The 25,464-nt window shown below is 43.4% G+C and overlaps 1 protein-coding gene across 1 annotated transcript in view; it reads right to left on the minus strand.

Annotated features, from left to right (window-relative positions):
* Positions 1 to 25,464, minus strand: part of DISC1 (disrupted in schizophrenia 1) — a 446,732-nt gene that overhangs the window by 227,976 nt on the left and 193,292 nt on the right. The window contains exons 8-9 of the mRNA XM_018042542.1: positions 24,965 to 25,067; positions 10,769 to 10,957 (exon numbers count right to left, since the gene is read on the minus strand). Coding sequence (XP_017898031.1) covers positions 10,769 to 10,957; positions 24,965 to 25,067 — 292 coding nt within the window. The remainder of the gene's footprint in view (positions 1 to 10,768; positions 10,958 to 24,964; positions 25,068 to 25,464) is intronic.

Genomic DNA, 25,464 nt, shown 5'->3' on the forward strand with positions numbered 1-25,464 from the left:
CTTTAGGATGGACTGGTTGGATCTCCTTGCATCCAAGGGACTCTCAACAGTCTTCTCCAACACCACATTCCAAAAGCATCAATTCTTCGGTGCTCAGCTTTCTTTATAGTCCAACTCTCACATCCATACATGACTACTGGAAACTCCCACCCAAGAACATTTAAAACCAGGTGTGGGAGGAAGCGATGCACAAAAGACAATGCGAAGGATGAGAAACATTCTGCGAGTCAGGGTACAGCCCCATGAAATGAATAACCCCTCCCCCAACCCTGGCCAAGGGGCTTTCCACCAGGAACTGTGGCATCCCGCTTACCACCGTTTTCAGCTTAATTTTCAGGAGGGTGTGTATGAGTGTGCATGTGTGTGCACACACTAAGGTCATCAAAAGCCCTGAGTCCAAGTGAAATGTAGACAGAGACTAACATAGGCACTGGTTGACAAGAATGTTCCAGAAAGAAAGCAGAACACTTGTCAAGTACTTAAGATTCACATGGACCCACCTTATAACATAGAACCAACTTCCTGCTCCAAACAAATCAGCATGTCAAAAAACTGCCTGCTGCAATTGGGTATGAAATACTATTAAAATTGTCACTCTATTCCCACCTAGGGGCTCTGTTGAGGGAATATTGTTATAGGAGTGTAAAAAACAAATGGAGGGGCTTTCCTGGTGATCCAGCGGTTAAGAATCTGCCTTGCAATGCAAGGGATACTGGTTTGATTCCTGGTCCAGGAAGATCCCACATGCCGTGGAGCAACTAAGCCCATTTGCCACAACTACTTAGCCTGCTTCAGTGCTGCAACTACTGAAGCCCCAGCACTCTAGAGCACTTGCTCCTCAACAAGCCGCCACTGTGAGAAGCCGGGGTACCACAACTAGAAAACAGACCCCCTTCACTGCAACTAGAGAAAGCCTGCATGTATAGCAGCGAAACCCCACCACAGCCAAAAATAAACAAATAAATCTTTGGGGGGAAAAGCAAATGGAGATACATGTAGAAAAAGGAGTAGCATCAGTGAAGATTTCTAAAACTAACTGCACGGATAAAAATGGAAAGAAGAAATCAGAAGCGGACATTAGGCCAAGACAAATACTGTTTGATTCCACTTACATGAGACACATAGAATAGTCAAATTCATAGAATCGGAAAGTACATTGGCAGATGTCAGGGGCCAAAGCACAGGGAATGGGTATGAGGAGTTAGTGTTTAATGGGAGGACAGGGAGTTTCAGTTTAGGAAGGTAAGAAATTCAAGAGATGGACGATGATGAGAAGTTGCACAACAATGCGAATAAATGTAGTGCCGCTGAATGGTACAGTTACATATGGCTGGAACAGTACACTTCATAGTATGTGACTTTTACCACAATTTAAAAAAATATTTGAGGTCAATTTTTTTTTTTTTTACAAAAAGGAACAAAATTGGAAGGAATCATGGGAGTTCAAGACCAGAATGGACTAGAGTAACCAGTGATTTCACCTCTTGCAGGAACTGTCTAAGTCATTCTGGAACACAGAGGCTTTACTAGGGGCTTCCCTGACAGCTCAGCTGAAGAATCTGCCTGCAATGAAGGAGACCCCGGTTCGATTCCTGGGTTGGGGAAATCCCCTGGAGAAGGGACAGGCCACCTACTCCAGTATTCTTGGGCTTCCCTGGTGGTTCAGATGGTAAAGAATCCACTTGCAATGCGGGAGACCTGAGTTTGATCCCTGAGTTGGGAAGATCCTCTGCAGAAGGGAAAAGCTACCCACTCTAGTATTCTGGCCTGGAGAATTCCATGGCCTGTATAGTCCATGGGGTCACAAAGAGTCAGACACAACTAAGCAACTTTCACTTTCACTTTCTTTTCAAATGATACTAGAGATTACCATACTAAGTGAAGTTCAGACAGAGAAAGACAAATCCCATGTAATATCACTTATGTGTAATATCACTTACGTGTAAAATCTAAAACAGGACATAACTTCCCTGTAAAACAGAAACACGATCATGGACTTAGAGAACAGATTGTGGTTGACAAGGGGGATGGGTCGGGAGAGGGATGGAGGGGGAGGTTAGGGTTAGCAGGGGTAAGGTTCTATGTATCGAATGGATAAACAACAGGTCCTACTGTATAGCTTGGTGACTATATTCAACATTCTACAATAAACCATAATGGACAGATACAAAACAGAATACATATATGCGTAACTGGATCACTTGCTATATAGCAAAAATTAATACAACATTGTAAATCAACTATACTTAAATAACAGAATTTAAATGATGGAGGGGTGAAGAGAAATGAAACAGACACCTGGCTTTGCCGTGACTTACATCAAACACCTGGGAAGCAGAAAGAATGTATTCATCCAACCTCACACTGTGATGCCACACGTGCCAGATGAGACACAGATGATGGAGAAGCAACAGAACTGAACTGAGGCCACCCACAAACTAACACAGGCTTCTTGCACTGTTGTGGAGAAGCCTCCCAAAGGACTTATCATGATTATTTAATACAAGAGGAAGGAAAGTAATCACGCATTTCAAGCTTAGAATTTTACAGCAAGAGAGTCTGAAGGGAAATAACCATACTCACAGTGATGTAAGAATAAACTGGAAAGAAGAAAACTATGCAGAGAAACTAAAAAATGAAAATGTATATTTAACTGGGATTCTGATAACTTAATAAGATGATTAGGGACGTGAAAGTTCAGCTCACAGAAAAACCTGAGAAAAGAAATTTTCAAATTTTAAAGAAAGCTTTTCTCCAAAATATTCATATTATACATATATTCAATCTAAACAAATAAAGATTTCCAGTTAGAAAGGCAGACATTAATAAAATACTTGCCATATAACAAACTAAGTTCCTTCACCTTGAACCTGCAACACTCATCTGGTTCCCAGACAAATAGCTCAGGCCGCTCAGTCATGTCTGACCCTCTGCTACCTCATGGACTGTAGTCCACTAGGCTCCTCTGTTCACGGAATTTTCCAGGCAAGAGTACTGGAGTGGGTTGCCATGTCCTTCTCTAGGGGATCTTTCCTGTCCCAGGGACTGAATTCACATCGGTTGCACCTCGTGCATGGGAAGGTGGATTCTTTACCACTCCGGCCACCTCGAAATCCCTGTGATGCATCTACGGAAAGGGGTCTCTAACCACCGCTTCCAGAGAAGGCAATGGCACCCCACTCCAGTACTGTTGCCTGGAAAATCCCATGCACGGAGGAGCCTGGAAGGCTGCAGTCCATGGGGTCGCTGTGGGTCGGACATGACTGAGCGACTTCACTTTCACTTTTCACCTTCATGCATTGGAGAAGGAAATGGCAACCCACTCCAGCGTTCTTGCCTGGAGAATCCCAGGGACGGGGGAGACTGGTGGGCTGCCGTCTATGGGGTCGCACAGAGTCGGACACGACTGAAGCGACTTAGCAGCAGCAGCAACCACCCCTTCAGGTTCCAGGGACTTAGGACCACTGATGTCAGATCACCGGAAGATCCTATATTTAAACTCAATGAGCCTGAGGCCTTCCTAATTGACTTCCATCTAATTATACGTTAACAGTTTCTTAACATTTGGAGGAACTTAAAATTTGAAGGAAATTCTGACTCCCTCAAACATCTGCTGAGTAACTGGATCTTTTTGTGGAAAACAATGCACAGCCGTGCAGATCTGAAGTCTGTGCACAGGTCCACAGGCTCCCATGCACTACTGCTTTCAGCTGTCATTTGTTTTGTCAGAAATGGTTGGTAGCAGCTTTTTCATTTGCTATAAATCTACTCATGAAGACTTTCCATCACACTCTCAAAAAAAATCACCTTTAAGGATTTAACACCACTCCATATTCCTGAAAACTTCATGCTTTAAGCTACTTTTGAGGAGGACAGATGATGTTTTATTGGTCTTTTTTGCTCTGGCTTCTAGGAAGTTCATGATCACATCATATTCTCAACCGAAATAATTAACACTCATCACTTGCATTTTCTTCTGTCTCAACTTTTCCATTATATTTCCATTATATTTGTTAATTTTTTGTGTCCATCTTTGATGTATATTTATATAAATTCCAGTTTTCCATTTCTTCCCCAACCCCCTCCCCAAAAAGACAGACTTTATTCCCCGTTCTAATTTTTCTTGAAAATTTCACCTAAATATAGATAATAAATGTGGAAAAGGAGTGACTGCCTATATATGCAAAGCCTGTTAAATCACATGATCTCTAAACCAAACGCTTTTTCTTAAAGTGATTTACAAAAGATGTTTCACCAGTGGACTGAAGAGTTAAAAAACTGGTATCTCACTAAACAGCATCAAACTTCCTTTTATTACCTGTTAGGAGGTAGTCCAAGAAGAAGGGTAGGATTATGTGAATGTGGCCTTTCTAGCCTAAAGGAAAAAGTAGATATTAGACCCAAACCATAATTGAAAAGTTGAGCCACGCCCATTTTATCACCTTTAAAAACTGCCCCTTATCTGACTGCCTCTTCCTCCATACTCACTGAAAGGCAAACAGATGAGTTTAGTCTGGACACAGCCAGCCATCACTCCCAGAAAAAAGACACCATTTGACACCCGCACTGAGAATTCTTTCACGCATTTCACAGATCCTACGTGGATTCCTGACAGCTCACTGGGCCACAGGCGCTGCCGGATTTTTGAGCTACATCTGTAGCATCTTTTCTACTCGGGCAGCTGGCATAAAGTGGGAAAATTCATTACCATGCTAATGATGTCCTATTTAAAATTCTGGCCCTGATTATTCTGTGATTAAATCTCTCCCCTTGACGTCTGCTTCCTTTATATCCAAGTTACAGTATGAAATCAATAATATTAATAAAGGACAATACAGATTACCAACTTATACACAAGAGAGGGAAACACGGTTCTGTAAATCCCAGGGTTGTCTTTTTTTCTGAAAACAGACGTAGCAAACTTAAAAATGTTACTGATTCTTTTTCATACCACTCTCCCTTAAAAAAAGAAAACACTGAAATCCACAATAACTAAAGGTCTATAGTTAATTTCCACAAGTATTCAAAGGTTGAAAGATAGATTTAATCTATTTACTGCCCCTAAAACTGCTCAGACTTCATATGCGTTCTCCTGAAGTCTTAGGAACCACTGATGGGGTATAAGCACCTGGGGTATTCCTCCCCTCTTTAAACAGACTCTGTGTCACTGAGCCAAAAGTCAATAGATTCATAATGATTTCTGTCTCCCTGCCCCCAAGTACTTTGGCCTACTTCGCATCACATTGTTCCGTCTGCTGCCACCCCAATCTGTATATCCAACTCGGACAACTCAAGCATCTTCCATGAAAAACTTTAAAAAACTTTATCACTGCCTTAATTAGACTGGGAGAAGAATTTTAAACATTTGAACAAAAAAGAAGATCCAAGGTCTGGGTCTGTGAGTCAAAATAAGGGAAGAAAGGACTAATGTTTCTTGTCAACATCTGACCCCAGTAAGTGAACAAATATTTATGGCCTATTTACTGTTTTTGATGACATCATGGTGGATACTGCCAACAACAAAAATGAAACCTAAAGACCGTGCTTTCACCTCAGCGGGCTCACAGTTGAACCAGAGACACGAGATGTAATGACATTGTACGTGATTTAGCAAAGCAAGTTCATCTGCGATGCGCCATCACATACACTCTCCCCATCATTAACCCTCTGAATGACAGAGATTGTTGATTATTCTCTAAGACTGCAGCTCTCCCCTTCCGCTATAAACACAGGACCCCGACTGGATGCGGACACACACATGGCTGGGTAAGCCTACCCAGAGCCGACATCACACAGCCTGGGTCCCCGACTGTTGTGACCGCTAGCATGCACACACGCATGGAATCTAGAGAAGCGGTACTGATGACCCTATTCGCAGGGCAGGAATGGAGACGCAGACATAGGGGACGGACGTGGACACAGCAGGGGAAGGAAAGGGCAGGGCAGACTAAGAGAGTGGCACAGACATGTACACACTGCTGCTAAGTCACTTCAGTCATGGCCGACTCTTCGCAACCATGGCCTGAAGCCTACCAGGCTCCGCCGTCCATGGCGTTTTCCAGGCAGGAGTACTGGAGTGGGGTGCCACTGCCTTCTCCATATATACACTACCATGTGTAAAACCGGCAGCTAGTGGGAAGCTGCAGTGCGGCGCAGGGAGCTCAGCTCAGTGCTCCGTGACACCTCGAGGGGCAGGGTGGGGGTGGGTGGGATAGGGTGAGGCTACGAGGGAGGGGATACATGTATTCTTATGGCTGATTCACGCTGTAGGGCAGAAAATACACAACATTGCAAAGCCATTTCTACAAACAATTAATGCTGGAGAGGATGTGGAGGAAAGGGACCCCTACTCCACAGCTGGTGGGAATGTAAACTGATACAGCCATTATGGAGAACAGTATGGAGATTCTCTAAAACACTAGGAATAAAGCTACCATATGACCCAGCAACCCCACTACTGGGCATATACCCTGAGGAAACCACAATCCTATAGGACACATATACCCCCAGGGTTCACTGCAGCACTATTTACAATAGCCAGAAAATGACGCAACCGAGATGTCCGTGGCCTGATGAATGGATAAAGGTGTGGCTAATACAGTGGAATATCACTCAGCCGTAAAAGAACAAAGTTGAGCCAGTTTGACATATGGAATCTAGAAGAATAGTACTGATGAACCAATCTGCAGGGAAGGAACAGACACGCAGACGTAGTAAATGGACTTGTGCACGCAGTGGGGGAGGGAGATAGTGGGAAGAATGGGGAAAGTAGCACCAACATACATGCACACTGTCATGTGTGAGACAGACAGCCGGTGAAGACTGGCTGTGTGACACAGGGAGCCCAGCCTGGCGCTCTGTGATGACCTACAGGGGTGGGGTGGCGGAGGGGAGGGAGGCTCAAGGGTGGGGGATGCAGGTGTAATTATGGTTGATTGTTATATGGCAGAAACCAACACACTTGTAAAAAAAAATGTTTTTTAATAAAAAAGAAATAAAATAGGGAATAACATATAGAAAAAAATTTTAATATATAAATAAAAATCTGTTTTTAAGAACACTACACATTGCTCATTTTTTAATAGTCTTACTTTAAGATGTTTTATCTAAGATTAATGGCATTGAAACATGTATAATATCATATAAGAAATGAATCACCAGTCTAGGTTTGATGTGGGATACAGGATGCTTGGGGCTGGGGCACTGGGATGACCCAGAGGGATGGTATGGGGAGGGAGGTGGGAGGGGGATTCAGGATTGGGAACACATGTACACCCATGGAGGATTCATGTTGAGGTATGGCAAAACCAATACAATATTGTAAAGTAAATAAATAATAAAATAAATTAAAAAAAAGAGTCAGCTCATGGGAATACCTGCAGTAGCACATTAGTTAGTCAGTTCAGTCGCTCAGTCGTATCCAGCTCTTTGCGACCTCATGGACTACAGTACATCAGGCTGCCCTGTCCAGCACCAACTCCCGGAGCTTGCTCAAACTCATGTCCATTTAGTCGGTGATGCAATCCAACCATCTCAGTAATGTGCAGAAGCACATTACTTCTTTGTATTTGCTCTACATTTAAACTTGAGCACAGAGCTCACTCCAGATTTTTAACTCTCAAACCCAACAAATAACAGAACATGGATGCTGGTCTAGTTTAATATCATATCACTGGATAAAAGCTTCACTTTACTAAGAATTTATTTCTTTGTCTCTTACACTCTCACCAACCCAAGATTATTAAGTTGGTTGGCCCATCGCCAAGTCACCTCAGATTGCTTAAAAATTAGCTTTAGCCTGTAAAGCACAAGGAAGGGCTACCCAGGTGGCTCAGTGGTAAAGAATCCACCTGCCAAAGCAGCAGCTGCAGAAGATGCAGGTTCTGTCACTGGGTGGGGAAGACATCCTGGAGGAGGAAATGGCAACCCACTGCGGTATTCTTGCCTGGAAAATCCCATGGACAGAGGAGCCAGGTGGCTACAGACCACAGGGTCTCAAAGAGCCGAATACAACTGAGTGTGCACGCGCGCACACACACACACACACACACACACACACACAGCACAGGGAAAGGGTAGCTGATCCAGCAAAATCCAAGGATAAAACATAAAGAATGCCTTCACAGTAATGAGCCATCTGCAATTTAGAATCATCCACGGTAACAATCTCTCATTCCATTTGTTTATGTTTTATTCATCATTTTGAAAATACTTAGTCAAGTGACAATGATGAGATTCAAAAAGTACCGCACAGCTTTTTTTTTCCTTAAAAAAAAGAGATATTAATGGCTTTCAAGAGCTTAACTGTTCAAATGAAAATATATCTGCATCCTATTATGTATAGGATAGATAAAAAGATCCTACTGTACAGCACAGAGAACTCTATTCAATATCCTGTGACAACCATAATGAAAAGGAATATGAAAAAACATACATATATATATATATATGAGTCACTTTGCTGTATAGCAGAAATTAACACAACACTGTAAATCAACTATTCCTCAATAAAGTTTTTTTAAAACAAGAAACTATTGCTGAACTAAATTTGTCCAAATTTGTTTTCATCTTTTCTCTGAGATATAAATTTCCTGTTTTGTGCCAAAAGTCTTATGATGGTAACATAAGACATCTCATAGTTTTCCTTGTTTATATTTTTAAAATTTTAAAACAAATTTATAAAAATTTACAGCCAAATTTATTTAACTACAAAATTAGACCTACAATAACATAATAAACTGCAGCATTATATCTTGGAGGAACACATTGTCATTTCTCAGGACTATAGTTATATGCTAAGGCTCAAATGCACAGTGTCTAGTTTACATATTTGGCAAAACACAAAGCTCTGACCTGCAAAGGTGAAAAAAAGATAAGGCCAACTTAGAGGTGTCCAGGGCTGAGCGGACACAACAGTGGCTGACAGCGGCACCTGTCGTTCAGATAGCTGCAAAGGAACCTCTCTCTGCAAAACTTAGGAAGCCTTTAAAACCAAACGTATTAGCAGTGAAACGACACACCTGTTTCTATTAGCTGATTTCATATTTGTTTGGTTTTAAATACTAATCTTCATTCACTTCAATTTGTGGAGTATTTTCAAATAAGTGTGTTAAAAGTGTTAGTCACTCAGTCACATCTGATTCTGCAACCCCATGGACTATACCCAATGAGGCCCCTCTGTCCAGGGAATTCTCCAGGCAAAAATGTTGGAGTAGGTAGCCATTCCCTCCTCCACGGGATCATCCCAACCCAGGAATCAAACTCAGGTCTCCTGCATTGCAGGTGGAATCTTTACTGTGTGAGCCCCCAGGGTGAACCTATTTCAAATCTGGCTACCTAATACCTTCATTCTTATTTCTTTTTATTTTTAAAAAGTTTTTATTTTTACTTTATTTTGCTTTATAATACTGTATTGGTTTTGCCATGAATCAGCCACGGGTATACATGAGTTCCCAATCCTGAACCCCCCTCCCACCTCCCTCCCCATATCATCTCTCTGGATCATCCCCGTGCACCAGCCCCAAGCATCCTGTACCCTGTATTGAACATATACTGGCGATTCGTTTCTTACATGATAGTATAGAGGTTTCAATGCCATTCTCTCAAATCATCCCACCCTCTCCCTCACCCACAGAGTCCAAAAGTCCATTCTAAACATCTGTGTCTCTTGCTGTCTCACATACAGGGTTATCATTACCATCTTTCTAAATTCCATATATATATGTTAGTATACTGTACTGGTGTTTTTCTTTCTGGCTTACTTCACTCTGTATAATAGGCTCCAGTTTCATCCACCTCACTAGAAATTTTTAAACAAGTATACTTTATAAATATAGCTCTTTATTAGTATGAATGTCATTCATTTATCTAGTAAACATTTATTTAGGAAATATGATTTACTAGTATGAACTTTGCCTTCCAACAACCTCTAGTTCCCAAGGGAAGGGCAAAGGTGTACACACACACACACAATCTCAGGATCTTAATAAATTAATGCAATTAATCTGTATCACTTAACCAGCTTTAAGATGGATAATCTATCATCTCATTTTACTGGTGAAGAAACGGGTTTCAGCAACTATTGTATTTTAAATTTTCTCCCTATGATTTCATTCTGTATATTAGAAACTGAATCATCAGAAACTCTTTACTACTTTTTTTTTTTAAGAAACAGGTTTGACTTTATTAATTTGGGCTAAAGCACAATCTGCTGAAATTATCCCTCAGAGTGAAACTTCAAGGTGACCTCATTTACTGATAACAACTAGACAAGAAGAGACCACAAGAACAGTTTAACTCCTCCAACAAGCGGATACTTTGGCCAAGGCAGTGTCTTCTGCATCTGCCCCTTCTTTGTGGGCAGCTCTCAGAAAAGCCCACAGAGAAGAGGCACTCCATGGTCTCTCCTTGGTTTTCCCAGAGCCAGCCTGCTTTCGTGTATGACTGTGCAAGCCAGAAGGCCGAGCCAAGGAACAAAAGGGAGATAATTGTCAGCCAGAAAATTCTCAAGACCTGTGCCAAGGGGGAGATTGCCTCAAGCAATCACAAGGCCATTAGCAAACACAGAGTAGAGGAGGAGGAAAGACAGGAAACGAAACGGCATCAGATTGATAGCAAAACAAACGCTGAAGAAATCGTGCCCTATTTTCTAGGGCTCCTGTCAACAACATCCTGTGTGGCTCCAGGACAGCCTCCACAGTGAAGGGCACATGTGAAGCAGTGCAATAACGGCACACACACTGCATCGGGCAACCGTGCGACCACTTACCATAGGCAGCTCTCCCCTGGTCCAGTTCTTGCCTGAGTCTGCTGTAATCTTCTTTCACACTTCCCAGCTTTTGGACGTTCCTGGAACTCAGTACCAACAGCTTGTGGAGAAGCCCCTCCAGCCCTTCCCTCTCCAGCGTTAATGATCTGATCTCCTCCGTGAGCTCCTTGGCTGTACAGAAATGGTTTCCTGCAGCGCATTGGAAGAGAAGAGAAGTGGGAGAGAAGGAGGGGGAACAAGCATTAGAGCATCCCAATACACAGAAGACTCAGCCATAGCAAACAGGTGCTAACAGTGAGTCCCGTGGACGGCAAGGAGATCAAACCTGTCCGTCCTAAAGGAAATCAACCCTGAATACTCATTGGAAGGACTGACGCTGAAGCTGAAGCTCCAATACTTTGGCCACCTGATGTGAAGAACTGACTCATTGGAAAAGACCCTGATGCTGGGAAAGAATGAGGGCAAGAGGGGAGGGGGCAACAGAGGATGAGATGGTTAGATGGCATCACCAACTCAATGGACACACATTTGAGCAAACTCCAGGACACAGTGAAACACAGGGAAGCCTGGCGTGCTGCAGTCTGTGGGGTCGCTAAGAGTCGGGCATGACTGAGCAACTCAGCAACAACAACTGTGTGAGGCAAGGAAACTGGAATTTGCAGCTGTGTGCAGGAAATGGCAACCCACTCCAGTGTTCTTGCCTGGAGAATCCCAGGGACAGGCGAGCCTGGTGGGCTGCTGTCTATGGGGTCACATAGAGTCGGACACGACTGAAGCGACTTAGCAGCAGCAGCAGCTGCATGAATGGCCTCTGTGGAGGAATCTGGAAGCACGTTGACAGTCCTTTTTAAACTAGAGAAACCTTTAGGCACTTTTCCACCTTTTCTCGTGGTATTTTGTTTCAGAGGTTCCATTGATTAATTCATGTCCTTCTGAAACACAATGACACAAAAATGTCCCCGTGAAACCCAGGGAAGCTACATGGTATTACTCCATTCAAACATCCAAATGTCAAAGAGGTGAAATATTACAGTGGGGTGGAGAGGGATTGGGCCTTGGAGTCAAACTAGACTGAAATTCAAACCATACTCCCCTGGTAACTCAAACTGTATGACCTGGAGCAAAAAAATTAGCATATGGAATTTCAGGGCAAACTTCTTACAGAATATGATTGTGCTAATATCAATAACCTCAGATATGCAGATGACACAACCCTTATGGCAGAAAGTGAAGAAGAACTAAAAAGCCTCTTGATGAAAGTGAAAGTGGAGAGTGGAAAAGTTGGCTTAAAGCTCAACATTCAGAAAATGAAGATCATGGCATCCGGTCCCATCACTTCATGGGAAATAGATGGAGAAACAGTGGAAACAGTGTCAGACTTTATTTTTTGGGGCTCCAAAATCACTGCAGATGGTGACTGCAGCAATGAAATTAAAAGACGCTTACTCCTTGGAAGAAAAGTTATGACCAACCTAGATAGCATATTCAAAAACAGAGACATTACTTTGCCGACTAAGATCCGTCTAGTCAAGGCTATGGTTTTTCCTGTGGTCATGTATGGATGTGAGAGTTGGACTGTGAAGAAGGCTGAGTGCCGAAGAATTGATGCTTTTGAACTGTGGTGTTGGAGAAGACTCTTGAGAGTCCCTTGGACTGCAAGGAGATCCAACCAGTCCATTCTGAAGGAGATCAGCCCTGGAATTTCTTCGGTAGGAATGATGCTAAAGCTGAAACTCCAATACTTTGGCCACCTCATGTGAAGAGTTGACTCATTAGAAAAGACTTTGATGCTGGGAGGGACTGGGGGCAGGAGGAGAAGGGGACGACAGAGGATGAGATGGCTGGATGGCATCACCGACTCGATGGACGTGAGTCTGAGTGAACTCCAGGAGTTGGTGATGGACAGGGAGGCCTGGCGTGCTGCAATTCATGGGGTTGCAAAGAGTCAGACATGACTGAGCGACTGAACTGAACTGAATACCTGCATTAGAGACGACTGCAAGAATAAACCTGAAATTCTATAAAATTCTAAGCAAAACATATGGCACATTGAATTTATCAGGGGTGAAAGAATCCAGGTCAATACACGGAAATTAACTGTATTTCTAAATACCAGCAGCAAACAATTTAAAATATCATGTATATTTTAAAACTCAAAATACTTAGGAATAAATTTAAAGAAACATGAGAAAACTTCTACACACAAAACCATTTTGAAGCTTCTGAGAGATCTAAGGAAGACTTCATAATTAGAAAGACATCATATACACATATATTAAAACTGAATTTTGTTATGATTTTCATTTTCCTCAAATTGATCTATTGATTCAATACAATTTCAGTCAAAACCTTATATGAGTCTTTTGTAGAAATTGAACTTATTCTAAAATGTACAAGAAAATGCTAAAGCAAAACAATCATTAAAAGGTAGAACGGAGTTAGAGGGCATCTGCTCCTTGATTTCTTATTAACAGTGAAGTTACAGTAAATGCAGACAGTATGGGGCTGGCATAGACACAGACAAACAGCTCTATGGAACAGAACGGACAGTCTAGCAGTGGACCCACACTCACAGAGTTAAGTGATCCTCAACCGAAGTGTCAAAGCAAGTCAACGAGGAAAAAGGAGTGTTTTCAGTGAAACACTGGACCAAGTAGCTACCTACCCGGGAAAAACAGTAATCCTAATACATACCTCAAAACATACACAGAATTTAATTAGAGATGGACCACAAACCTAAATGAAGACGTGAAAGCTGTAAAGCTTCTAGAAGATATAGAAGAATATTAATCTACCTTTGGAGTCAGCAAAAGTTTTATAAAGGATGCAGAAAATATTAATTATAAAAGAAAAAATGGATAAATGGACTTCATCAAAATTAAAAACCTCTACTCAAAAAAATACCATTAAGAAGATGCATAGGCAAGCCACAGACAGGGAGAAAATATTTACAATACATATATCTGAGGAAGCACTTGAGTTCTGCAACTCAATAATTAAATCACAAATAACCTGACTGGAAAGTGGACAAATGATGCCACAGACACATTACAAAGACATACACACGGCCAAGAGGCATATGAAAAAGTGTTGCCAGGAAAATGCACATTAAAGCTGTGGAGATTCCACTGCAAAACCAATCAGGTAAGCAGATTAACTGGACTGAAACCAGTTAACAAGGACAACCCGCTACTGGAACTGTCCCACATAGTGGAGATTGAAATGTACAACCACTTGGAGAAGGGTTCTGCCAGCTTCTTATACCTTTAACATACACCTATCCTGTGATCCAACAATTCCGCTGCTAGGTATTTATCCAAGAGAAATGAAACACATAAGCAAAAATTCTGGACTCGGATCTTCCCAGTCGCTTTACTCACAACCCCAAACTGAAGACAACGGAAACATCCATCAGCTGGAGAACGCAGAAAAGCGATACATCTACACCCGGGAAGGCCACTCTCCAAGAAACAGGCACGAACTCTTCATACATGCAGTGACACGGAAGTAAATCAAAAAAGACACAAGAGACGGTACCCTACAGGGTTCTGATGATATTAAATTCTAGAATGTGCTCAGTCTCTCAGTTGCATCTGACTCTGCAACCCCACTGACAGCAGCCAGGCTCCTCTGTCCTCCACTGTCTCATGGAGTTTGCTCAAATTAACATTCACTGAGTTTTGATGCTATCTAACCATCCTATTCTCTGCCATCTCCTCTCCTTCTACCCTCAATCTTTCCCAGAATCAGGGTCTTTTCCAGTGAGTCAGCTCTTAGCATAAAGTAACCAAAATATTTTTTTTTAAACCAAAATATTGAAGCTTCAGCTTTAGCTCTTCCAGTCAATACTCAGGGTTGATTTCCTTTAGGTTTGACTAGTTTGATTGCCTTGCAGTCCAAGGGATTCTCAAGACTCTTCTCCAGCACCACAGTTCAAAAGCATCAATTATTTGGTGCTCAGCCTTCGTTATGGTCCACCTCTCACAGCAAGGACCATTTGAGTCCTAACTGTTGATATAGATTTGTAAGATCAGGAAAGCACCAGCATTTAAAACTTGAAGAATGGTGTAAGCAGCTTGGCAGAAAATCCTATAGAAAATAGTTCAGTCTTGGAGGAAAAAAGTTACATCACCAATATCCTCACTGAGGCAGAGGATGATAATGTATGGAGAAACAGGAGTCTTGACTTGAGTCAAACTGTGTATCAGGACACTCAGTCTGAATATGAAACATTTTAGAAAAACCTTAACCAATTCATTGCCCTTACATTTTTCTTTTTAAAGAGTGATATGTGACTTTTCAAAAGCTTAAGTACATCTAAACGAGCTATTTCAGTAAGTATAAAATAAAAAGTCTGCAAGCAATAAATGCTGGAGAGGGTGTGGAGAAAAGGGAACCCTCCTACACTGTTGGTGGGAATGCAAACTAGTACAGCCACTATGGAGAACAGTGTGGAGATTCCTTTAAAAATTGCAAATAGAACTACCTTATGACCCAGCAATCCCACTGCTGGGCATACACACCAAGGAAACTAGAATTGAAAGAGACACATGTACCCCAATGTTCATTGCAGCACTGTTTATAATAGCTAGGACATGGAAACAACCTAGATGTCCATCAGCAGATGAATGGATAGGAAAGCTGTGGTACATATACACAATGGAGTATTACTCAGCCGTAAAAAAGAATTCATTTGAATCAGTTCTGATGAGATGGATGAAACTGGAGCCGATTATACAGAGTGAAGTAAGCCAGAAAGAAAAACACCAATACAGTATACTAACACATATATATGGAATTTAGGAAGATGGCAATGACGACCCTGTATGCAAGACAGGGAAAGAGACACAGATGTGTATAATGGACTTTTGGACTCAGAGGGAGGGAGAGGGTGGGATGATTTGGGAGAATGACATTCTAACATGTATACTATCATGTAAGAATTGAATCGCCAGTCTTTGTCTGATGCAGGATACAGCATGCTTGGAGCTGGTGCATGGGGATGACCCAGAGAGATGTTATGGGGAGGGAGGTCGGAGGGGGGTTCATGTTTGGGAACGCATGTAAGAATTAAAGATTTTAAAATTTAAAAAATAAAAAAATAAATAAAATTTTAAAAAAATAAAAATAAAAAAAAATAAAAAGTCTAAGCCACAGAAAGCATTGCATCATTGTTTAATTGACAGCAATTTTTCTTTCTTAGTACTATATAAAATAATGGCTCATTTTATGTTCACTAAAATACATGTTGTTATCTCTGCTTTACAGTGGAGAAAAGTGAAATCTAGAGAACTAAATATCTTGCTGAAGGTTCCATAGCAGTAAAATGCAGGGCAAGTTTCCAACTCAAATACAACTCCAGAAGTCTCCAGAATAATAGACTGTGCTATTTATTTCTTCATTTTGATTATTTAATAGGCAGATTTCAATATTATATAAATATGGAAAAGGTTACAAAAATTTTTTCCATGTTAGGGCATTCTGAATACCCAAAAAATATCATTTCTGTTACTGAAATCCAGTTTCCAATTCCATGACTGGATAAATATCTTTTGAGACTATTTATTGTCTATCACTGCATGGGCGTATACAGAAAGGAACAGGCGCAGTCCCTGCTCTCCAGGAAGTTATCTTGAATAAAGGGGATAAATTGGGGAATTCCCTGGTGGTCCAGTGGTTGAAGGTTCGCCTTCCAATGCAGGCGATGTGGGTTCAATCCCTGGTGGGAAGTTAAGATCCCACATGCCTCATGGCTGAAAAACCAAAACATTAAAAAAAAAAAAAAACAGAAGGAGCAATATGGTAACAAATCCAATAAAGACTTTAAAAATGGTACATATCAAAAAAAAAGGAGGGGGAGGGGGGATAAGATGTATGGTTAAAAAAATATATATATATATACAAATATTCACTAGAAGGGTTCTTGGAAAGGAGATAATTCCAGAAAGGGAGATGGAGGCAGGTTCTCCAGGAAAAAAATGTAAGGTTTCCAAAGAAGAAATGGAAACCTGGTTAAGCAAAGAGCCTCATCTTTGGTGGGAGGCGTATGACTGAGGTGGAGCCTAGCGCAGCCAAGAAGTCGGTGGAAGCCCCCAAAGTCAAGCCAGTGGGTTCGGACCACTTAGGAAAACCAAAGTCCTGATAAGGAGAGCAGGCTGGACTCCACAAGCTTTGAGTTGTAAATGGAAACACAATTGAAACTTTTCTGGATCCATGACTTCTGTCTGAAAAATGACCAGTGAGGGCTGCCGCTGGTGAAACCCCCAGAAGGGCCCCAAAGAAGCCCAAGGACCTGCCCCAGAGGTGTGGTTGCCGACGCACAACGCAGTCCCAGCACATGCGGCACCTTCAAGTTCCCTTCTCAGCCTGGGCTGAGGGAGCCCCCACCAATACCCCAGACCTAACCCTCACCCTCACTCTCATCCTGCAGGGCCATATTCTCAAGGCTACAGAGTTAATAAAATGTGGGGTAAGCACCAACTGGGCCCCAGAGACTCCAGGCAGAAGGTGCCAAGTGTGCAACTTCCTCCCGAGAATAGTTCAGAGACAAGACCTCTCAAAGCAAACAGGAAGAGACTACAGAGATGGAGTGAGTGCCAGTACGGAAGGGGCCCTGCAAACACATCATCAGGCCCTCCTGCAACTCATCACCAGCTCCAGAGACCAAGGCCTCAATAAAACGTGAGAGCAATCACTAATTAGGAACCTTCCTTGATCTGAAGGGGTATGGCTTGGGAAAATACAGAGTGATGTGGAAGTTTCATATACGCAGAACGAGAGTGAATTCCCAAAGAGACAGTCAATATCAAAACCCATGCCATGAGAAAGCATGACAGTCCCCTCGGTTAATATTTCATAAGCATTTTGGCTTCAGATCCAAGCCCAGGAGGTGAATCTGGCTTGAGGCAGCCCTCTCTGATTGCCGAAACTGGCCAGAGTGTTTAGATGAAAATTGAAAAAAAGAAATGTTGATCCTTGAAAGAAGTTCCATCAGCGACCCAGTAACCCCAGTCTCCATTACCCTGATGGGCCTTCCCTAAAGTGAAGGGGAATCTGTGTGCTGCGTGCTTAGTCACTTAAGCTGTGTCTGACTTTGCAACCCCATGGCCTGTAGCCCACCAGGCTCCTCTGTCCATGGGATTCTCCAGCAAGGATACTGGAAGGGGTTGCCATGCTCTCCTCCAAGGGATTTTCCCAACCCAGGTGTTGAACCTGGATTGCCTGCATCTCCTGCACTGCACGTGGGTTCTTTTACCACCAAGCCATGGGGAAAGCCTGGAATCTTAGGGGTGCGTATATGCTTTGGCATCAAGTTGCACGTGTGCCCACCTGCTCTGGCCCAAGGGAACCGCACATAGGCCTTCAAGTAGGTTTTTTTAAAGCACCTGTCAAAATATTTTATTCTACAAATAACACAACTAAAAACTTCTAGGGGTATGCCAAAGCTAAAACTGATGTCATCCATTCTGTTCTCTCTAACTATATCCTGAGTGTCTCTGAATTCAAATATTTACTCTTCTCTGCTTCATGATATCTGCAAGTTACTTTCTGAGGTCATTACTTGAGTCTCATAGATTATAGAGCTCATAGATAAATTCTCCTTTTGCTAAGTCGCTTCAGTCGTGTCTGACTCTGTGTGACCCCATAGAAGGCAGCCCACCAGGTTCCCCGTCCCTGGGATTCTCCAGGCAAGAACACTGGAGTGGGTTGCCATTGCCTTCTCCAATGCATGAAGTGAAAAGTGAAAGTGAAGTCGCTCAGTCGTGTCCGACTCGTAGTGACCCCATGGGCTGCAGCCTACCAGGCTCCTCCATCCATGGGATTTTCCAGGCAAGAGTACTGGAGTGGGGCGCCATCGCCTTCTGCTTTAGTCTTCCCAAAAATCCAAGAAGGGGCTCTTGTAATCATTGTCTCTGCTTTCTAGTTGAAGAAACGGAGATCCAGAGAGTGACCCTCCCAATGTCACAAAGCTTTGGAATTTGAAGATGTCACATTAGATTAGTGAACTTGAACTTGGTTCTTCCAACCTCATGGTAGGTGCTCATTCTACCAAATATAGTTCAGTAAGGGACTTAGTAAACACATGGCCACAGGTCATTCACGCAGGGAGGGAACCACAAGGAGGCGAGTTGAATCCTGTGCTCAGAGGGGCTGTTTCACTCGGTCAGTGCCCAGGCCTCACAATGACATCCGCCCACGGGGACGTGTACACGCATGGTACTGGCTGAGCCAAATGTGTTTCCATTTGTGATGATTCTCCTAAATTATCCTCTTCAGTTCAGTTCAGTTCAGTTCAGTCACTCAGTTGTGCCCGACTCTTTCTGACCCCATGGACTGCAGCACGCCAGGCTTCTCTTCTTCCCATCCTCTTCTGCCTACCCAAATTTGAGCTACACTTGACTAGGGAAAAAGAAATAAAGCCAGTGTTGAACATAAACCCCTAACTAATGGAATTCTGCATCTCTTCTCTGGTGTGACACCAGATTTTTTGAGGAATTCCAAGTTCAAGTCCACACCGTCTGCCTTCTAGGCACCGCCCTCAGCAATGTCAAGGCCACAATCAAGCACCAGCCAACTGCACCCATCCCCCTATCCGTGGTAGCTCCTTCAGCTAGAATCTGCTATTTTCTGCTGGTTTTGTTTCTTTCTTCCAGCCACCATGATTTCCTGAGACACTGAGAAACATCTTCTGTGAGCCAAGTTCCGTGACTGGTTCTGCACATCAAACATTTTGGAAATGGCCACACTGCATAGAGGAGATGCAGGGAACAGAATGCTGTAACACAGGATTTTATTAATACATAAAACATAGACTGCTTCAACTAGCTTGAGAAAATGAGCTGCCTGGAGAGAGACAAAGTATACAGACAGACAGTGGCCAGATCATACGTAGAACAGAACCCAGCCTGCAGCAGTGCACCGAGGACACAGCCCTGTGCACAGCAACCAGCAGAGGAGGCCAGCCAGCTGTAAGGCAGACTTGTAGGCAGGCAGACGCTTTCTCTATCCACAGCCCACAAAGCTAAACAACAGCTTCTGTAACAACCGGCCCTAAATAGCCAGCACTTGATTGATAACAGCTTTCCTAACCTTTGTCCCTGCTTCCAGCTTAGGACCAATCAGAGAAAGCCAAATATGCTCCCCTAAGCAATCACACTGGGTGCTCTAGTTACCTCACCCCTAGCTTCCCCGAGGCCAACAGCTTCCAGTCCTTACTGGAACCTCCTTTTCTTTCCACTGCAAAGCTTTCCCACTCCTCTGCCTTGGAGCTTCTGCCACAGCATAAGTGATGGTGGTTGACTCCCTTGCTATTAAGGTTTCAACAATACCCTTTCCTTCTCATTTGGCAGGTCTCTAGTTCCATCTTGGATAAACATCATCTTTGAAAAACCTTTACTGAGTCTATCAGATCCCCCAGCCATTGATCAAAACCATGAACTTTTTAGAGAGAAGCAAATATTTTGTATTACCTAGAAAAACGAATTTTATTTCTAAGAATGTTCCTATTTCCCTCCAAATCACACAGTGGTAAAGGATCTGCCTGCCAATACAGGAGACGCGGGTTCAATCCCTGGGTCAGGAAGATCCCCTGAAGAAGGAAATGGCATTCTTGCCTAGGAAATCTCATGGATAGAGGAGCTTGGCGGGCTACAGTCCTGGGATTGCAAAGAGTGGGACACAACCGAGCGACTAAGCAAGCACACACACACACATAAATCAAGGAGGATTTCAGGCTGCCATTGTACCTAACCGATGCATTTTTATTATTCCTCCTGTCTGCAGAGGGCAGATGATTCCTAAATCAAGAGGATATCCTCAGTCCGTTGATCAAAACCAGGATGGGAGATCTAGATGCTTTCAGACAGACAAAAGGCCCTCTAAGAACCTAAGCGTATCCCATAAGGTCCTCTCATTCAGTAGGGCTTCTAAGAACCTCTGAGCATTGTCCTAGCATCCTCACAAAGATCCTAAAATAGAGAAAGGCCTCTCTTGGAGATGTTTGTGCTTTTGTCTAACAGAGTTAGGGTTTGCTATTCTGACTATATAAAAACAGACCTGCCAGAATCCTAAAGAGAGTACCTCCTCCCACCTTGACCCTCCCTGCTGTGGAGCACAGCTCAGAAGGAAATGGAAACTGCGTCACGTACAGAAGTTAAGGGGCTTCCCTGGTGGCTCAGCGGTAAAGAACCTGCCCACCAGCACAGGAGATACAAGAGACGTGGGTTTGATCCCTGGGTCAGGAAGATCGCTGGAAGAAAGTCCGCGCCAGTATTCTTGCCGGGAAAATCCCATGGACAGAGGAGCATGGTGGGCTACAGTCCACAGCGTTGCAAAGAGTGGGACTTAGTGACTGAACCAACACCACCACAGAAGCTGATGGTGAGCATCTGTCACCAATCCAACCCACAGGGCGATCCATGGACTGAAAGGGCTGTTCACCACGGGGCTCAAGAGTGTCAGGGAAATAGGACATGGGGGGTGTGTTCCCACCCCAGCTAACTCGGGGAACCCCTCATCCAATCAGTTCTGACCAATTTCTCAGCTGATCTAAAAACGACACAGAAAACTCAGGCCCTCTGTGCAAGACACCATCTTAAGAATTTTCCCTGGATCCTAAACCGGAGATAATTCACATTTGAGAGAGGGTTTCTCTGTTGCCCAAATGATGCATCTCCTCCTCTGGGCTTAATAGAGACACATCCACCTGCATTCCTGAGAAAGATACATTGATCAAGAAAGGCAAAAACCCTAATTCAGAAGCAAGACTGTATTCAATCTTTTTTCCTCTTAGCAAATGGGGCCATAATTCGAAGGAAATGGAATGTGAAGCTGTCGAGAGCTGAGCTCCACACGCGCGCCCGCGTGTTCTACGGGCTGTAAATAATACGCGTGACTGCGCCAGGCACCAAATTGCTCGTTAGCTGCCAACATTAGTTGTTTAATGATCTGAAGAGCAGAAGCTGCCAATTATTGTATTCCTTCTTAAAATGCCATTTAAAACCCATACATGTAATTATTATACCTTTTCATTAAATTTTTATGATTCTTCTGGAGTTGATGCGCTATGGATTCATTCAGCTTATAAAGCAGGCTGTCATTGCATAACTGGGTTAAAAACCCATACATCACACCTGGACACTAGCCCTGATCTAGCACCATGCCGTTAATGGGGTTAACTGGACCACAGGACACGTTCCAGGGCCTCAACCTCTCCCTCTCTTCCTCGGGATCACAGTGTTTCTCCCTCCTACCTGATAGAGCTGATGTGGAAAGATAATACCAAATGCAGAGGAATGCTCAAAAGCAGTGTTCAGGGGCTTCCCTGGTGGTCCAGGGGTTAAGAATGCAGGGAACACCAGTTTAATCCCTCGTCCAGGAAAATGCCACATGCCTCGGGGCAACTAAGCCTGTGGGCTACAACTACCCAGCCCATGGTCCACAATAAGAAGCCACCACAATGAGAAAACTGCACAGCGCATCTAGAGAAAGCCCACGTACAGCAACAAAGACCCACAGCCAATAAATAAATAAGTCTTTTCTTAAGTACTATTCAAATGATAGAGTAAGACCCTATTTTCAGACACTCGTCTTTTCAGCCTACCGATTAATGGAAAAGTATATCCCTTTATAACTACCAAATTAAGGAAGGATAATGATCCACTGAAAATCCTCCAGAAATCTCTTATCTATGACTAGGTTGTTACTCTGAATACATTAGTTTGTCTCCTGTTACCACTCTTTCCCCTATAGGAAGCGGTTGATCACACCCTCACTAAGCATCTCCAGATACATATATCTATAGAAACCCTGGCTAGAATTACATGGCATCCAGAGTACATCTCATCTCTAAACTCTTAAACCGAAACTGGAAATGCAAACTACACAAATAGCTATTTTATATAATGTGTGCTCCTGCATTATTAAGAGTCCTATAAGATATAAGCATCTGAATGCAGAGTTCCAAAGAATAGCAAGAAGAGATAAGAAAGCCTTCTTCTGCGATCAATGTAAAGAAATAGAGGAAAACAACAGAATGGGAAAGACTAGAGATCTCTTCAAGAAAATTAGAGATACCAAGGGAACATTTCATGCAAAGATGGGCTCGATAAAGGACAAAAATGGTATGGACCTAACAGAAGCAGAAGATATTAAGAAGAGATGGCAAGAATACACAGAAGAACTGTACAAAAAAGATCTTCACGACCTGGATAATCACGATGGTGTGATCACTCATCTAGAGGCAGACATCCTGGAATGTGAAGTCAAGTGGGCCTTAGAAAGCATCACTACGAACAAAGCTAGTGGAGGTGATGGAATCCCAGTGGAGCTATTTCAAATCCTGAAAGATGATGCTGTGAAAGTGCTGCACTCAATATGCCAGCACATTTGGAAAACTCAGCAGTGGCCACAGGACTGGAAAAGGTCAGTTTTCATTCCAATCCCAAAGAAAGGCAATGCCAAAGAATGCTCAAACTACCAAACAATTGCACTCATCTCATACGCTAGTAAAGTAATGCTCAAAATTCTCCAAGCCAGGCTTCAGCAATATGTGAACCGTGAAGTTCCTGATGTTTAAGCTGGTTTTAGAAAAGGCAGAGGAACCAGAGATCAAATTGCCAGCATCCGCTGGATCATGGAAAAAGGAAGAGAGTTCCAGAAAAACATCTATTTCTGCTTTAGTGACTATGCCAAAGCCTTTGACTGTGTGGATCACAATAAACTGTGGTAAATTCTGAAAGAGATGGGAATACCAGACCACCTGACCTGCCTCTTGAGAAATCTGTATGCAGGTAAGGAAGCAACACTTAGAACTGGACGTGGAACAACAGACTGGTTCCAAATAGGAAAAGGAGTCCGTCAAGGCTGTATATTGTCACCCTGCTTATCTAACTTCTATGCAGAGTACATCATGAGAAATGCTGGACTGGAAGAAACACAAGATGGAATCAAGATTGCCAGGAGAAATCTCAATAACCTCAGATATGCAGATGATACCACCCTTATGGCAGAAAGTGAAGAGGAGCTAAAAAGCCTCTTGATGAAAGTGAAAGAGCAAAGTGCAAAAGTTGGCTTAAAGCTCAACATTCAGAAAACGGAGATCATGGCATCCGGTCCCATCACTTCATGGGAAATAGATGGGGAAACAGTGGAAACAGTGTCAGACTTTATTTTTTGGGGCTCCAAAATCACTGCAGATGGTGACTGCAGCCATGAAATTAAAAGACGCTTACTCCTTGGAAGGAAAGTTATGACCAACCTAGATAGCATATTCAAAAGCAGAGACATTACTTTGCCGACTAAGGTCCGTCTGTCTACTCAAGGCTATGGTTTTTCCTGTGGTCATGTATGGATGTGAGAGTTGGACTGTGAAGAAGGCTGAGCGCCGAAGAATTGATGCTTTTGAATTGTGGTGTGTTGGAGAAGACTCTTGAGAGTCCCTTGGACTGCAAGAAGATCCAACCAGTCCATTCTGAAGGAGATCAGTCCTGAGATTTCTTTGACAGGAATGATGCTAAAGCTGAAACTCCAGTACTTTGGCCACCTCATGTGAAGAGTTGACTCATTGGAAAAGAATTTGATGCTGGGAGGGATAGGGGGCAGGAGGAGAAGGGGACGACACAGGATGAGATGACTGGATGGCATCACTGACTTGATGGACGTGGGTCTGAGTGAACTCCAGGAGTTGGTGATGGACAGGGAGGCCTGGCATGCTGCAATTCATGGGGTCGCAAAGAGTTGGACATGACTGAGCAACTGAGCTGAACTGATGCATCCCTTATAGGAGTACCCTGGTGGCTCAGTGGTAAAAACTCCGCCTGCAGTGCAGGAGATGCAGGTTCAATCCCTGAGTCAGGAAGATCCTCTGCAGAAAGACACGGTAATCCACTCCAGTATTCTTGCCTGGAAAATCCCATGTACAGAGGCGCCTGCAGGCTACAGTCTATGGGGTCACAAGAGTTGGACCCGACTTAGCAAGTAAAAAATAACAACCCATCCCTTATAAAGAAGCCACGCTGCCCATCTATTCCATGAGTTTCAGTGAGACTCCCTGGGAAGGCTCTGAGTTGTCAAGTGACAGGTGGAATGCTACACAACGTTCAGGCACAGGAAGAATGTCAACCCAGGATGAGAAAGGGGTGCGGCGTTTGTCATCACTCGCTCCAGCTGTCTCCACGTCCCCTCTGTCCCAGGTACCTGAGATGGCAAGCATTTTGGCTTCAAACAGTGCTGGCAGTTGGGTTTCAATATCGTTAACCTTCTTTCTCAGGGCACTGCAGAGTCTTTCACTCATACACACCTAGAAAGAGAGAGGCAGCCATGACTCAGCATTTACTCAGGTAAAGATTAGAGGGCGACAGAGCACCAGCCAGATTCCCAGGTTTATAAGTGGTAAAGGGGCGATACAGAATAACCACAGGCAATTTCTTAAAAGACAAGCAACACATAAAAGAAGGAAGGATGGAAGGAAGAAAGAAGAGAGGGAGGGAGGGAGGGAAGGAGGGAGGAGGAGGAGAGGAGGGAGGAGGGAGAGAAGAGAGGAGGGAGGAGAGAGAGGAGGGAGAGACCAGGGAGGGAGGAGGGAGGAGGGAGGGAGGAGGGAGCAGGGAGAAGCAGGGAGGAGAGAGGGAAGAGGGAGAGAGCAGGGAGGGAGGAGACAGGGAGGAGGGAGAGGAAGGAGGGAGGGAAAGGAGGAA

This window comes from Capra hircus, chromosome 28 (assembly GCF_001704415.2).
Source record: "Capra hircus breed San Clemente chromosome 28, ASM170441v1, whole genome shotgun sequence".
NCBI lineage: Eukaryota > Metazoa > Chordata > Mammalia > Artiodactyla > Bovidae > Capra > Capra hircus.